A 12,623-nucleotide genomic window follows, 5' to 3' on the forward strand; every position below is an offset into this window, starting at 1 on the left:
CACTGCGTTACTCTGCCTGCTGGCCCTTCTTGCGCAACTGCTTTTGCGCATGTAAGGAAGTTAAACGATGACGTCACCGTCTTTACCTTCTCCATTTGGTTGGAAACATCCAAACAAAGGCCTGCCCCTTTTTTTTCAAGAGGATTTCTATACCGCCATCGTTACTTTAGTGTAATTACGATTACTAAATCGGATTACGATACTTTTGTTATATTTCAACACGGCTGTAGTTGTAGAGATAACGCCTGAAATGGACGAGGATCACCAAGAAGCCAGTGGCGAGACCAAATCGGCCATTAATACTTGGCGATATCGCCACCATTTCACGTACAAGGCTGATCAAGGAAAAAATATCATCGTGCAATGTAATCTGTGTTTGCCGAGGGTTAATCTGCTGTCCACGTCGAAAACATCCACATCAAACCTGAAGAAGCATTTAGACGTAAGTCAAAGAAAGGGAAATTACAGCCCCCACGGAGCGTGTTAATGTTTAAAGGAGTCAATGAATGAATAGCTACACCTCATGTTTAATAACGTTACATTGTAGTTGCATGCCACAGTCATGGCGCTGCAGGCTCTCATGCAACTTGTTTGGGGGGGGGAGCGATTGCTTAGTCAGCGTGATGGTTTGCATGAGTTTTTCTTTTTCTTTTCTTCTCAGGAAAAGTTTATAAGCTAGTACAAAGTTAGAACAACGAAACGGCCCACCCCCCTCTGAATGCAACATGAAATCTCTGTGACTTTGTCTTCCAGAGGACACACCTGGGCTGTGAAGCCAGGCCTGATGCAAAGAGAGGGAGGAAGAAAGAAGAGTACAATGGTGAAGAAAGTAGACACTGCCAGCTCAAAAAGCTCAAAGCAGAGATCATGTCCAAATGCCTGACTCAGTCAAAGATCGATGATCTCATCTTCAACTTCATCGTGGAGGATTGTCAGTCGTTTTATCTGCTGGAGCAGCCTGGTTTCAAGAAACTGATTGCAGGGTTGACTGAAGGGTTAAAGGCTATGGACAGGGTGACCCTTTTTACCAAGGTGGATCAGGGTTTCTCCAGGATGCGGGAAGAGCTGATGGCTAAACTCAGCCATGTCCAGTATGTGTGCACGACAGCAGACATCTGGACAGCCAACAGCAGAAGCTTCTTCGGGATGACCTGTCACTGGATTGACACAGAGTCTTTGGAAAGGAAGTCTGCTGCTCTGGGGTTCCAACGGCTGCAGGGTCAAATCACATATGACACCATTGCTGGGCGGATACATGAGATCCATGTGGCGTACAATATTGAAAGCAAAGTCCAAACCACGTGCACTGACAATGGGAGCCCCTTTATCAGCGTGTTCAGAGAGTTTGCCGTGGACCAGCAGGAGAGTGACGACGACATTGGGTTCTACGATAATGTGAGCGGTGTTCTCGAGGGCGAGCAAGAGCAGGACATGCTTCTGTTTCTGCCCTCTGTACAGCGCTGTGCATCACACACCCTGGAGCAGATTGTCAGTGAGGACTTTTGGCAGGCTGTGTCACAGGGGCCCATGTGCCAGCTACATTACAGCGCGATGGCCAAGGTGTTTTCCATATGGAGCAAATGCCATCATCTCCAGGTCGGAATGGATGCTGCAGAGGAGATCGGTAAGATGCCGCTCGTCGTCCCCGCTGTTATACGTTGGAACGTGGAGTACTGTGCCATGCAGAAGATCGTGTCTCTAAGTGAGCGCGAGCTGACAGAGCTCTGTGCCCGCCTGGAGGTGGCACGCCTGCAGCCAGAGGAGATGGCCTTCCTAAAAGAGTACGTGACTGTGTTCCACCCTCTCGCATTTGCTCTTGAACTTTTCCAAGCAGAGCAGAAATGTTACCTGGGTCTCGTCATCCCAACTGTTCTTAGTTTGAAGAACAAGCTAAAAGAGCAGAAAGACGCGGCCAATTACTTCAGCGACGTCATCAGCAGCATGGTAACGGCTATTGATGTGCGGTTCCAGGAGCTGTTTGCCAGCACAGACGCAAAGATCGCAACCGCAACGACGCCTCAGTTTCGCCTGTGGTGGATGGCGGCTTCTGAGAGGGAGGAGATGTGCTCCCTTCTGGCCACCGAGGCGTCCCAGATCGATCCCTGTCACATAACCGAGGCGAACACCAGTCGCAATCTGTCCACCATCGAATCAGAGGATGACTTTTTCAGCTACGGATCTGCAAAGACCAGCACTCAGATCCAGCAACGGGGAGTAACGGAGGAGATCCGCAAGTATGTGGAAGGAACAGGGAAGAGTCTTGAGTGCCTGCAGGATTTCCCCAGAGTGAAACAGCTCTTTTTTAAGTACAACACCACCCTGCCGTCCACGGCCCCCGTCCAGCGTCTCTTCAGCCAGAAAGGCAACTTGGTCACCTCACAGAGAAACTTTCTGACTGATGATTACTTTGAACGCATTCAGCTTTTGAGATACAACAGTAATGTGTGTTCTTTAATAACAGAGTGATGTGTCTTCACTGGTGACCCTTTCTCTCTCAGCCTTCCAGCAGATGCAGAATGAAACCATGATGTGCTAAAATCAGTGGAAAAACCCTGAGTAATAACTCAATTCCGGCACTTTAGCCCAGATGTTTTTTTAAATTACCCTCTTGTTTCATTGGCATAACGTACATGTTTTGCTCCAGAACAGCATAATGAAAATATCTGATTGACAATCAGACTGAAAGAACTGATAAAAGCATCTTTTAATTTGTCCTCTTACTGTGATATGAAGTAGCTACAAGGTTTAAATGAAGTGATTTCTGTCTTGGTTATACTAGGTTTTTTTTCTACAATGTTCAGTGAGAATGCGGCTCCTGTCTGTATGTTTTTTTTATTATGTAAATATATATATATATATATATATATATATATATAAAGAAAAGGAAAACAAATCCATTCGTCTGTTTTTTTACCAATGTAAAACCAATTGCAGGCCACAAGTAATTCGATTAATGATGGAAATGGATCTGCTGCCTCATTAGCATGCAGCCTCAGCAGCAAACTGATTGCCGTTTCAAAGGCACCCATGTTTGTGTGAGAAAGACACAGAGCACTGCAAACAGCAAAATTCCTGTGCTGCAGAATCTCATGTGTATTCCTCGCAATGTGCCCAGATGTCAGCTAAGAACTTTCATCTTGTCAGACAGCTGCCTGGAGACCAACAGGAGGCTGACGGAGAATACAAACACACTTATACGCGGGTTCTGTACAAAGCTGTCAAAGTTATGACACCTGGGGGAAATGCAAAACTAACTGAGGAACCCTGGGATTAGTTTTTTCTTATTTCCAACATTATTACATATGTGAATCTTAAGGTATGTCAATTATAGTTTGGATTTTCTGTGTGTTTGCCTTTAGCAGTCATGAAGGATTTTGCAGCTGTAGTGAACTGCAACAGGGAGTTGGGTTTGTATATTCCTATCAGCGGGTGTGATGTAAAGACAGCTCTAACGCCAAGAGGAAAACCACGTTCCAAAGAGGTATATGAACAGCTGTGCAGAATAATGTAACTTTCACATTATAATAAAATAGTTCAGAGCTTCAAAATAACGGATTAGTAAGTTGGAAGCTGTCGTTTTGACTTTTTTTCTCTTATCAAAATATTTACATATTTACATTTATTTATTTTGATAAATATTTATCAAAATATATTCAGAGCATTTTTTGTTTTTTAAATTCTGAAGTCTCTTAAAACAGGAAATGTCTGCTGCCCTGATTCATCATGAGGTTATACATTTAGCATCTTCTGTATAATTTCCCGTGAAAGTGGTTCCCTCTATAAAAACCATCCCTATTTTATTTTTTTTTTACACTATTTGGCTGTTATGGCTAAAAAAAGGGTAGTTTTTAAAAAAAAAAGGGATTTTCTTTAAAACAAAAGAAAGATTACTGGTATCACTGTTAACTTGCATGCTTGGCCAATTATCAGTCTGTTTCTTGTGATTTAAAGCAAAAGAAAATGACTTCAGTACACAAGTTTCTATTCCTAAAAATTTTGTTTTCATCCCTTTAATTTAATTCATAGTGGGAAAATGTGCAGTTCTGGACAGAATAAGCAGCTGGATAAAGTTAATGAAGGACATAATGCTTTTATATAGTCACTCAACTCAGCTCTGCCCTCTGCTGGGCAACGATGTGCAGTGCAGTAAATTCATAGATAAATGGTGAAACTATCCAAAAATAAAGAAAAAACACAGTTCAAAGTCAGTTCCAAATGTAAAGTTTTAATGTTTTAAGAAAAACAAACGGTAGAAAGTACTACTGATGAAAACACATAGTAGCACCCCTCACCACACATTAAACACACATTTAGAAGAGGATCGATTTAGGCACAAAGTGGGTTGAGGGTGTTTAGTGTGTTTGTCAGTACAGTTAATTTAACTCATCCCAAGTCCTTGTCTAAAATTGTCTTCTCATGCTCCTCCCTTCAAATATGCCTTAAGAATTTGTGTTTTTTGTACATGAGCAGCATGGCAAATATAAATACTTATTCTGATCTTCTGCCACTTTGCTTCAGCTGAGTCTATCAGTGCATTGATGTAGTACAGCAAGGGTGGTGGTGGGGGGAGTATCAGAAGGAGTTCCAGACATTGCTGAGATAATTTTTTATTCTAATGCCCTTCTTTCACTTTGCATCTGGTTTCCGCTTCCACGCAGCTCTGGTCACTGTAAAAGTAGCCTAGCGGGGCCGAAGTGGCCCAGGTTCTCACAAGACTTAATCCAGCGTTGCACATTAGCAGGAGCAGAAGATGCTGACCCACTCTGCAGCACGCAGCAGTAGCAGGCGATGTCGGCCAAGGAGAATTCTGGTCCGGATAGCCAGTGGCTGCGACCCAGAGCAGAGTTGAGGGCCCGCAGGACAGCTGCTCGCTCCTTGGAACTTCCCTCTGCCAGCTGGAAGAAAGCTGTGTCTATCCAGCTGTCCACCAGGGTGGCGAGAGCCGGGTCATTGGGATACGGAGCCAGCAGCTTGAAGAGGAAGCGGGCCACGTTGGCCTCACCTTCGATGGGACACATGTTGCGGACACTGAACTTCATCTGCAATTTGGGAACTGCAGAGAAACAAGCATCACGGTAAACAAGACTTAGTAACGCCAGTGATGATTACAAAACATAAATATAAATCTTCTGTATTGCTGACAAGTTATCTTTTAACACACCACCAGTAAACTTTTCATAAAACTTACATTCATTATCATGCTTTAAAAAGGTAGCATTGCTCTTGCTAATTACTGTCAAACAAAGCTTCACCTCTTTATCACACAGTCAAGTATCTGAATACCTACGTAGAGGCTCATGCTATATTTTTTTATTTTTAGCTTGTAATTACCCTGAAATCAAAAAATAATATAGTAAATAAATTTTACAATATTATAAACAAGCCGTCTTCCACACACTCATAAAACATCAGATCCACATTAAACAACAGTTGTGATTCAGGATGGATGGACTGAGTGAAATTTCTGCTTGGATCCACAAACAGCTTTATAGGCAACTTTATTCCATCTTAACATTTGATTGTTTTAATAAATCATTGTACTTTCTCACTATTTGTTAAACTGGTATTATTGAACATAAAGCTGAGAAATCCTGGTTTTAATGTAGCAACACTTTTATAGATTCCTTCAAACCCACCACCGTATTGTAAACATCCTACTTTCCTCTGCTGGTTCTGGATTGTCCTGTTTTTAAATATGTCTTAAGCCAATTTCATGGACCATCACCAGATCATATCTGACTGATAACAGAGAGGTTCAGAAGCCGAATGGACGACTCAGACTTTCTCTGGATGAAAGCTTCAGTATCCAGATTGATAACATTCCTCTTTACTGCTAATGAGCCATGCTTTGTAAGAAAATGAGAGCATGTGGGACTAAACAGATTTCAGTCTGTCACTCAGCTGTCGGCAGTGACACATGACTGTTATCAGATCTGTGTTTCTCATCAGAGTAGTGTGACAGTGATCTTAAGTTTTCAGTCTACAATTAAAAAAAAGGATCTATTTATTTATTTTCCAGAGAACGGTTCTTTTCCATCAGTGAACAGAAATCTGACATGTTTGTGGACCGACGGTTTCATTGCGTTGGTCGTGTTTTTTGAGGATTTCTTCTGAATTTTTGCTGCATTCTTAAAACCACCTGCACCCACGAGATTTGCATCAAGTCCTGTGAGACCGATGAGCTCTCAAACCCACTGTAGTTCTCAACTCACCATCTTTCCATATAAGGGTGAAGCCCAGCTGGAACATGTGGCGGGCGTAGCTGTCTGCATGTCTTGGACCAAGGCAGGACAGAAGCTGTGGTGGCACACTGGCAACTGTGGAGTGGACGTGGACGGTGGAGAGCACTTGGTATCGCTCACACAGCAGGCTATGGATAACCAGCAGGGTGAGGGGCGGCTGAGCTGGGTTGGCATTTATGACGATGTCACGGAGAGCACCAACGTCCTTTAGACAAAGAGAGAGTAAATACAGGATGTCTATGTTCACATGTTTAATAAAACTAGGACACTTCTGTCACGACAAACAGGGATCAATAAGTCCACATCTTCCGTTATACTTTAAGACTAATAACAAGATGATGACGTTCAGAAAGCTCAAAAGCTTTTTTTCTTAGCTTAAAAAAAACATGACTGTATGGTGTTTTAGCTGTAATTTTTAAAAGTGCTGCTAAACTTTACCTTTGGTTAATAAACACCTGAAAACTTAGCACAAAGATATAGTTGTTAGTTACTCACCTTGCCCAGTAGTGTGTCCAAGTCCGTGGTGCCTTTAAAGGTTGCAGAGCTTTGGAATGAGAGGCTGCTGCTGACTGTAGCATCCAGGTCGGCATCTGGAGTCATCACAGTCTTAGCAAGGCCCTCCACAGCTGCTTTCAGCTCATACAACTTTCTCATGATCTCGTCCTGCCGGGCCTCCAGAGCCTTGACTGCTGGTTCCACCTCGCCATTCTGGAGAGACAGAGTGAGAGTGCTGAGTCTTGCTGAAGCCAGATAACAGGAATTAGATGATGTGCAAATTCACAGTTCTTACATTCATGCAGCAGGTTTGCAGTTTATGGGAGGGTTGGTGTCTTTATATCAGAATGTCCTAAATTGACTACCTAAATTGTTTAGAAGTTTACCATAAATGTCCTACTATAACTTGACAGATTATCAGGTTACACATGGCATACAAAGTGCTGATTTATTAGGAGAACAAATGCAAACTTTTGAATGAATACACATAAAAGAAATTATTTTATTTATTTATTAATTTTGCCTAAGAACAATAAATTCCTTAATTAGTACATTTAAAAAATGCCTGTGTCCTGCTTATTGTATTCTCTGTGTCACCAAGTTTAGCATAAATAGACAGGTACAGGTAACAGAGATCAATTACTACCATAACATTTAAGCTGATAATAATGATGATGACTGTATTATACAATAACCAAGACGTTGCTGAGGAGTTGAAAAATAACTTATCGTTGCTACTACAGATAAAAGTGTTTAGATACTGCACACCATTTGAACAAAAAAGGTAACGCAAAACTTTTATGTGATGGCAAAGTAGCTGCAGAAAGGTGTTGTTGACAAACAATTGACATGCTTTAAATGTTGAAACTGACATGCTTTAAATGTTGAAACTGACAGATATAAAGAAGTGGTGGATGCAAATTTCTGAAGCCTAAAAAACTGCAAAACACAGTCTATTAGAACTACAATCAAGTGCTTGTCAAAACAGATAGTTTCAATAGTGATCTTCCAAATGTATATATAGCTATATGTACCCATTTTCTTTTGTTTATTATTCATATATGTCTAAAAACAAAGAGAAAACTCTTGCCAGAAGTGTCTTTGAGCTGTCCCACAGCCCACTAAGATGGTTAAATTAAAAGTGGAAGCAACAATATTATATTACAAATAAACTTAATAAGAAAAGAAAATAATCCAACATAATCCAAAATAATCCTCAATTGGTTTAAAACAACAAATGTAAATTTACACATGGTTTGCAAATATGCAACAATATACATGGCCTGATATTGCTGAGGGACTAAGGTGCCATTTGGAATATAGTCTGAGTTAAGTTACATTTTTAAAAAAAGATATTCAGTGATTTATAACACAGTAGCAATGCAACAATGCAGTTAAAACCAGTATTTCCACTGTGTCGTGCTGTAGATCAGAGGCATAAAGTGGCATGTACCCACACACAAGCATGTAAACCAAGTGGATCATTAAACAGCCACAGTTGGGAGCACAGCCATGTCATCAGGACTGACTAATATCAAAGCCATAAACAAAGGCAATAAAGACTTAAACACACCAGTTAATAATCTTATAAGATTAAAATGTAACCAAAAACAAATAAAATCAGGGCGGAATAGTGGAACTGTGCAGTAATAGTTGCATCAGCCAGAACTGAGATTGCTCATTGTGCCAAGAAGCTAAGTTAGCTAGCCTGACAAACTAACTACACAGTGCGCGAGACTCACTTCATTCAGTACGTGTGGAGAGATAAATGAATTAAAACCGCACGTGACAACGAGGAAATTTTTTCCAAGTTGTAAAACCTTATCGAAGTTAAATTAGTTGAGTTACCTGAAGCGCGTGTTCGGAGGTGCAGCTGTTTCCTTGCTGCGCGTAGACATTCGGTAACTTGTACATGCAGCTCGGCAAATCAATCTGTATGTCACCACTACAGATGGGCTTTACCTGGTACATGGGCATGACGGCAGACACTTAATTCACTGTCACACACACAAAAACTACAAAGAAAAATCCAGCAGTCCTCTCAGAATGGGAGATGTTGACATGTAGCAGCAGCGGCTACCAGCTCTGCTCACAGCCACACCGGAAGAGGCCACATGGCGTCACATCCGTTTGTTCCTTTATTCTTCTTCTAGACAGAAGACAACCCATAGCGTTATTTATTTATTTATTTATTTATTAATTTATGTATTTATTCAGGCATTATTTCATTCATTTTGTAGCATGAAACAAAAAATAAGTCGAGAGCTGTTTCGGGATGTACACTAATTTTTGCAAAGGAAATTGATATGTCAATTCCTAACAAGAATTTTGAACTATTTTATCTTTTAAACCAAATCACATTCCCATCCTCACTCAATGCTCAGTTGACACCACTTTTCTCCAATCGTCTGATTCAAATGCACTAGAGGGCGCCAAATCATAATATCCTGCTGAGCATGGGCGTGATGTACCTCTAAAAGACCACGTTTATGATCTGCAGATGTTATTCGTCACAAGATGCAACCACTCACCAATCTTGGCCCTTTGACACTTTTTCACCTATGATTCAACCCTATCTGACACCATCAACATCTTTTTGCTCTCCATTGACCAAACAACTCAACAAAGCAGGGAATCCTTTTAGTTTCACCAAAAAAAAAAAAAAAAAAAAAAGCCTGTAGCACTCCATGGAAGGATCTGCGTCCAACTGGACAAGTCCACTAGCACCTAGCCCTCCTACGATATCCTCTACTGTTTGATTTCGTGCTTGTGTTGTTTTCACTCATTTGTAAGTCGCTTTGGATAAAAGCGTCTGCTAAATGACTGTAGAATAGAATAGAACATATTATAAAACCACTCTGTCACTTTATTCAGTGGAGGCTCTGTGAGTAACATATGATCTTTTGACCCAGGCAAACCTCTCCATCACATGGAAGCATCTGACTATGACTGATAGCATCCTCTCTGAGGACAGCATCAGCACGGTCCCCTTCAGTTCTCTGTCAGACAAATCAGCTCAGTGCTGATTAACACTTCAGCCATATCCTTCCCCCTTAGCCACCACAGAGGGTTAATGAAAATAAAGATAAATGGAAATCTTGAAAACAACAAAAAATAAAGCAACAGGTGGCAGATACTTTCAATAATTTAATGGTTGATTCTGCATCTGATTCTTTAATTCGACAAGAAAAATGCTTCTCTGTTAAATACTAGCTAGTCTTGAGAGATGTCAGAGAATGGAAGTTTATCAGACATTAAAATGTCTTAAAGGTGGAGTATGTAAGATTTTCAATATTTTCAAAACAAATTAACTAATAAAATAACTACAATCATAATTAGAAAGTTTTTTGAACATGTAGGTTCCAGTCTGTTCATATTTGATGCGTTATTAAATTACAAGTTTAATTAATGACAAATGACAAAAAACCCACATTTTTTTACTGGTAGGCAAACATTTAAGACGGGTCTTTGTCATTAATTAAACTTGTAATTTAGTAACACATCAAATATGGACAGACTGGAACCTATATGTTTAAAAAAAACTTTCTAATTATGATTGTAGTTATTTTATTAGTTAATTTGTTTTGAAAATATTGAAAATCTTACATACTCCACCTTTAAGACATTTTAATGTCTGATAAACTTCCATTCTCTGACATCTCTCAAGACTAGCTAGTATTTAATTATGATTGTAGTTATTTTTTAGTTAATTTCTTTTTTTTAAATATTGAAAATCTTACATACTCCACCTTTAAAGCATCCAGAACAAAGAATGTCTTTAGTATAGGATATGCATAATGCTGAAAGAGCTTAGTGATCATACAACTACCGAAGGCTGCCAACTGCTCTCTCTCTCTTCCCACTTCTGCTTTACCCATCTGCCAACCAGTGAGGGCACACCTGCATCATATGCCCCTTCATTAGTCCAGAGTTTGGCATCTGTCAAGTTTGCAGCTTTACTGCAATACTTCACCCTTTCCAAGACATTCCCGTTTCATATCAGCTGTTATCAGATGGAAGTGAACTTAGTGCAAGTGAGTGAGTGGCTGTTCCTAGAGTGTAGCTATTCTTTTAATTATTAAGGTCACCACTTTGTTGTATTGATGGCAGTGTGTGATGCAAGATGTAGGTTGTCTACGGCAAGGAAATCAATGGTGCAGTGTTTGAGCAAAGTTCATTTGCCACCACCTGCAAATATTCCTGGCACATTATCAAGACATCATGTGTATTTGTGAGATTTGTTACATTCCCTCTGCATTTATACCTCTAACAGATCTAATCAGTTATGTAGCTACTAGAGCAGGGGTCTGCAGCTCCTGCCTTTGAGGGCCACAATTCTTGAGGTTTTCCATGTATCTCTGGTTCAACACAATATGCCCAGCACCCACATACCCAAAATCAACATCTTTTGCAGGGATAATGGCAAATTTAGATATTTCACATGACATGTGTACTGGTTTTGTACTTTATGTATTAAAAGAGTTAAAAAATGAAGATGATAATTTCAGAAATGTCTCTGCCTTAATTGCTTAATTTTGACAGCCCTGGTAAAAAAAAAAAAAAAAAAAAAAAATTCCAAATTTATTGAATAAGTGGAGGTTATGTATTATTTTTACAATTATCTGGTGACCCCCAGAAAACCCAACCCATCCTAGGCTGGAAAACAAGGGTCAGGTCAGGCTTTTATAGTTGGTGGAGGCCCCTCCCCTCCGCAGCAGACATCACCTTTGTTTGCTTTTAATGACTGGTGTAATGTAAAAGGCTTCCTTGGGACAGTGTCTTGTTCCATAGTGAGTTAACTCACTTTTGTTTCTAAGAACTGGGGTTAAGTCCTTAACCTTTAGCTATGTTCTTAACCAGTCTCAGTAGAACTTGATGGTTATGTGTAGAAAGAATACAAGTTCTACAGGAATAGAAATAAAAATGGGCTATTCATACACTCTAAATTCAGTCACAGGTTAAGATTTTGCAGTCAAACTTATTTCATTTTCAAATTCTTCAATTTCATTTCACAGTTCTCAATGTAGGCAGCTAAAATGTACATGCACGCTATGATTATGACGGATATCAACTACTGTTTAACAACTCGGTCACAGGCAAATGTAGCCACACTTAAATCATTAAAGGTTCTGTATGAGCTAAGAATCAGAATAATGGATAAGAAACCATTACAATGTCCTCACTGCAAAATTTTACAAAAGCATAAAATTCTCAATTAGGAAAACAAAATAAAATATGCAAACGTGTAACAAATTTACAGAATTATTAACAATCTATCAGCTCCTCTACTTGGCCAGTTTGTAATCATTAGAAATAACTCATACTATACCTACTGACTACGGCTGTAACAAGAGGAGATTGCATTGTTCCTCTCTGAAAAAGTGATTTTAGTAAGTGTTCATTTTCACTTACTAAATATATATTTAGTAAGTGATATATATACACTTCATATATATTCATAAATATATTATATATATTTCACTGGCACAGAGTCCCACAGCTGCGTGGGACTCTGTGCCAGTGAAAATGAGAGAGCTGGCATCATGTAACTTGTTGTTTTACAAAAAAGAACTTAAACTAATTTAATAACTCTGACTTGCCCTCATTAACAATTTAAGTGTGTGTCCTGTGCTGATCTTATCACCACCATTGGATATTTGAATACTTTTAACTAACTTTTGGCATTTTAGCATATTGCTGTACATTAGTTAGATTTTTCTCTGTCATTAGTATTTTAGTATTTAGTATGTCTCAATATTTTACAATTCATACTGTTATCTCCATTGTTGTTTGTGTATTAGTGAGATTTTATCTTGCTATTTTATTGCAGGTTTTGTCCTTATAAAAAATAATTTCTTCAGGGGACTGGATCTGCACTCTGGTATA

General features: G+C 39.6%; 2 protein-coding genes across 3 annotated transcripts; one reads left to right on the forward strand and one right to left on the reverse strand.

Annotated features, from left to right (window-relative positions):
* The first annotated feature begins 170 nt into the window (after positions 1-170).
* On the forward strand, positions 171-2,711 carry zbedx (zinc finger BED-type containing X). The gene is made up of 2 exons (XM_079253469.1): positions 171-442; positions 754-2,711. Exons 1-2 carry the CDS (start codon positions 251-253, stop codon positions 2,464-2,466), a joined length of 1,905 nt encoding a protein of 634 aa, XP_079109595.1. The 5' UTR covers positions 171-250; the 3' UTR covers positions 2,467-2,711.
* Positions 2,712-4,205: 1,494 nt separating this feature from the next.
* aimp2 (aminoacyl tRNA synthetase complex interacting multifunctional protein 2) lies at positions 4,206-8,842 on the reverse strand. 2 transcript variants are annotated; one of them, XM_079252186.1, is made up of 4 exons: positions 8,700-8,842; positions 6,738-6,950; positions 6,213-6,447; positions 4,206-5,053 (listed from the first exon to the last, which is right to left on the reverse strand). In XM_079252186.1, exons 1-4 carry the CDS (start codon positions 8,712-8,714, stop codon positions 4,665-4,667), a joined length of 852 nt encoding a protein of 283 aa, XP_079108312.1. In that variant the 5' UTR covers positions 8,715-8,842; the 3' UTR covers positions 4,206-4,664. The 2 variants fall into 2 exon arrangements, with proteins under 2 accessions (XP_079108312.1, XP_079108311.1); XM_079252185.1 differs by having other exon boundaries at positions 8,586-8,836.
* Between the last annotated feature and the right edge of the window lie 3,781 nt (positions 8,843-12,623).

The sequence above is a fragment of the Telmatherina bonti genome (genome assembly GCF_933228915.1).
Source record: "Telmatherina bonti genome assembly, chromosome: 14".
NCBI lineage: Eukaryota > Metazoa > Chordata > Actinopteri > Atheriniformes > Telmatherinidae > Telmatherina > Telmatherina bonti.